At 30.0% G+C, this 3,421-nt stretch overlaps 1 protein-coding gene across 1 annotated transcript; it reads right to left on the reverse strand.

Moving 5' to 3' along the window:
- Positions 1–1,574: 1,574 nt before the first annotated feature.
- Positions 1,575–3,172, reverse strand: LOC123273331. Its single transcript, XM_044740735.1, has 2 exons — positions 2,829–3,172; positions 1,575–1,732 (listed from the first exon to the last, which is right to left on the reverse strand). Exons 1-2 carry the CDS (start codon positions 3,139–3,141, stop codon positions 1,575–1,577), a joined length of 471 nt encoding a protein of 156 aa, XP_044596670.1. The 5' UTR covers positions 3,142–3,172.
- Positions 3,173–3,421: the final 249 nt, after the last annotated feature.

Here is a 3,421-nt window from a genome sequence, read left to right on the forward strand (position 1 = left end):
AAAAAAAAATTTTTTTAAGTACTTAAACGACAAAGAAGAAATAATAATTTTAACAATACTGAAGTTAGCTGACAGCTGTTAATTTTTTTTTAATTTTTGTAACAAGTCAATTACAATTTAAAAAATGTTTCTAAAAATTTTCACTTATAATTTTTTTTTAATTTTTACATGTGGAATTTTTTTATTAACTTTTTTTCATAATAATTTGTGTTACGTTCTGGATTTTCCAGCTCATATTTTTATAATTTACCAGGCAGGGGTCTATAGGAGATCTATAGATTCCAGGCGCACCCTGCTCTTAGATACTCTATAAATTTTTAGAATAATTATTAAGGGTATTATATTTAAAATAATACACACGATTATATAAAATTAAAGTAAATTGCTTAATTAATTATATAATTTGGGCCAGATGGCACCGGACATACGTCCGGAGCCCCAAGATGATTGTCGCCTGATTGCTCAGGGCAGACTGCTCTGGATTTGCATCCAGTACAATAGATTTTAATAATTAAATGTCGCAACGCCGCATCTCAGGTTACCCTAGTGAACACCATCGAGGCCCGAATCTCATGCAGCGTCATGAGTTTTGAATTCGAGTGGCGATGGCGTTCGCAGAATTTCTTTATCTCCTCGTCACTCCGTTAAATAATTCTTGCAACGGAATGATCGAGGTTTTATTTAATAAAAATAATTTCTAAGAACCGTCAAATAAATTTCGAAATTCGCTAGAACGTTACATTTGATTGCTATAAAATTCTAAAAAAAATTTTAATGTCTGTCAACTTCAGTGTCATTAATTTTAAGCTATTTTTATACAAGAAATGGATAAATTAATTGATCGAAAACTGGATGGGAATCACACCTGAATAAACTCGTTGTTAATTTGTTTTTTTTTTTTTTTAAATTTGATGTAAGAATTTCAAAATAATTTTCAAATAAAAATGAATTGATACAATCACTCGTATTTTTCAATTTTTTAAAAATATTTTTAATTGTAATTTTATGCATTTTAATGAATTGCTTAAAAAAAAATTATAGGTCCTTTTAGCTTTAGGAAATCAATGCTTCATTTTTAGGCAAAGAGTATGTCTACCAGTCGATTGGTGATAAAAAAGAAAATTATGCGGCCTTTTAGCTTTGCAAAACTAAAAAGGGCGCATACTTTGCTATGCGCCCTTTTACCTTTTGGCACGCGACATATTGATTTACAAATCTGTTAGTTTTTTTAATATCAATAATAACTAAACGAAAAAAAAATTAGAAACCCATCTGAAATATCGAAATTTTAAGACCTAATATTATCTTAAAAAAAAAAAAAAAAAAAAAAAAAGAAAAAAAAAAGAAGAGATTGAAAAATATCAAAAAATAGAGACAGAAACAGGGTGAAAAAATTTTTCAATAGTAAAGTACTTCCTGAGCCTTCGCATCATAAGTCGTACAACATCAATTTGTGACCGGGGTCAGTTAATTAAAAAATTAGAAAATGCTAAAAAATTCTTACACTGAGTCGAATTCAGCTGGAAGATAATTTCGTCATTAAGATTGGCTTCAATAGCTGTTTGTAAAAACTCCTACATCGTCAGCTCGCCAGATTGAAGTTTTGAGAGTTTAGCTGCCATATTGGAGTTTATTGCAACAAATTGATGCTTAACAAGCCCAAATAATGACGCTCCATCTTCTAATTGATTCCAATGATTAAGACTATCGATGTTGACTCTTCTTATTCGTTCTATAACATTAATGAATATTTATTAATAATTTTTTACATTAGTGGAATTGCTATTAATAAATATAATTTTTAACTTCCCGCTTTGAAAATTAATTATTTTCAAAAGTAGGAAGTTATTAATTTCGATCCGATTTTGAGAATGCGAGTTTTCATCAGATCTTCACGTTTTGAGGTTCCAGGGAGCCGCTTTCTTTATTCCCAGCCGGATATCACGCCATGTGTTTGTCTGTGTGTGTGTGTGTTTGTGTGTGTGTGTGTGTGTGTGTGTTTGTGTGTGTATCAATTAAATTTTGCCGTACGAAATCTTTAAAATGAATCAACCAATTGAAATGAGCGACACGGCGTTCAAAAGGATTCATTGAGACTTACAGCTGATTAGATTTTTAATTGAATCTGTCGATCCGTTTAAAAGATATTCGAAAAATAAAAACCAAAAAAAAAATTTTTTTTTTTTGTTTTTTGTAAATAACTTTGCAACTACTGAAGTAATGAACTGAAGACCCTAAGAGCCTAAGATTTTTTTTTTTAAATTCACATACTTTTGCATGAAACGTGCAGAAATCCAAAAAAAATTTTCCCCAAATGTTAATTTTTCGTGTAACTTAAAAAACAAAACTATAATTTTTATTATACATCCTTACGGCATCAAAGATGCATCCCGGAAGCCATAAAGGCGTATAAAACTTTTTTGTTTTGCTTTTTTGCTCATTTTAGATAAAAATACGTCGATTCTCAAAAATAATGTTTTTTACCTGCCCTTAAAGACATGCAAGAAATTAAAGCGCAGGAATAAAAAAAAGATAGATACACAAGTTTTAATAATCAGTTCAGAGGCATAAATATGGAAGTTTAGTAGTTGAAAGAGAAAGGAAAATATAAAAATTATACATCATACTTTGAAGAGCTCCGAGGACAAAAGGATGAGGAATATAAGGCAATAGGGTACAAAAGATGAACAGAAAATTATATATAAGTTAAGCTTTACAATGAGGAGATATAAAAACAGCTAAAAAAATTTAAGCCGGTTAGGAGTAACAAGATAAAAATTTTTAGTCTAGGGATGAAAGACTTTTTACCAATGTAAATTGATAATTACCTAAGTAACGAAAAATATCTGGTTTGTTACCACCAAGATTATTAGCCACGTGACGAGAGAAATTTTCGGTAATATTTATTGCTTCATCTGGTCGATCATTAAATGATAAATTCGTTGATTTTGTTGAAAGGAATTCTTCCACATTTGTGACGAATTTTTGCAATGTTTCCAGTATATCATCGTACAACTCTGAATTATCATTAAGTGTGACCAATATCTCCTGAGTAGCTTCTTCGAATCGATTTACAGGTACGAGAGGTATCGTCCAACAATAGCGGAGAACATCGTGCTTCACATCAAACTTTAGGTTCATCGATCTCCATAATCTGGTAATTAGCTGGAATTGAATAAAACATTATTTTAGATTAATACTATTATTTATTTTTCCCTTATCTACAAATAATTATGACAAAACTATAACAAAATAGTTGAACAGCTTTGTAGGACCTTACAAAACTAAGATTCGTAAAAATTTTTCAAAAATCAGAATTTTAATATTAACTTCTTAACTTTACCCTAACGGATCCGTTTACACGGTGTGTAACGGTGTAAAGTGGGTAGAATAGCGTTTACACTCAGTTTTCACCTAAAAA

This window comes from Cotesia glomerata, linkage group LG10 (assembly GCF_020080835.1).
Source record: "Cotesia glomerata isolate CgM1 linkage group LG10, MPM_Cglom_v2.3, whole genome shotgun sequence".
Classification (NCBI taxonomy): Eukaryota; Metazoa; Arthropoda; class Insecta; order Hymenoptera; family Braconidae; genus Cotesia; species Cotesia glomerata.

What these genes read in the sequence shown, in the direction of transcription:
- LOC123273331 (XM_044740735.1), bottom strand. Translation starts at nt 3,141, where the DNA reads ATGAACCTAAAGTTTGATGTGAAGCACGATGTTCTCCGCTATTGTTGG. An exon ending in AGATATTTTTCGTTACTTAG is followed by an intron (nt 1,733 to 2,828) that starts GTAATTATCAAT and finishes TTAATGTTATAG; the next exon opens with AACGAATAAGAAGAGTCAAC.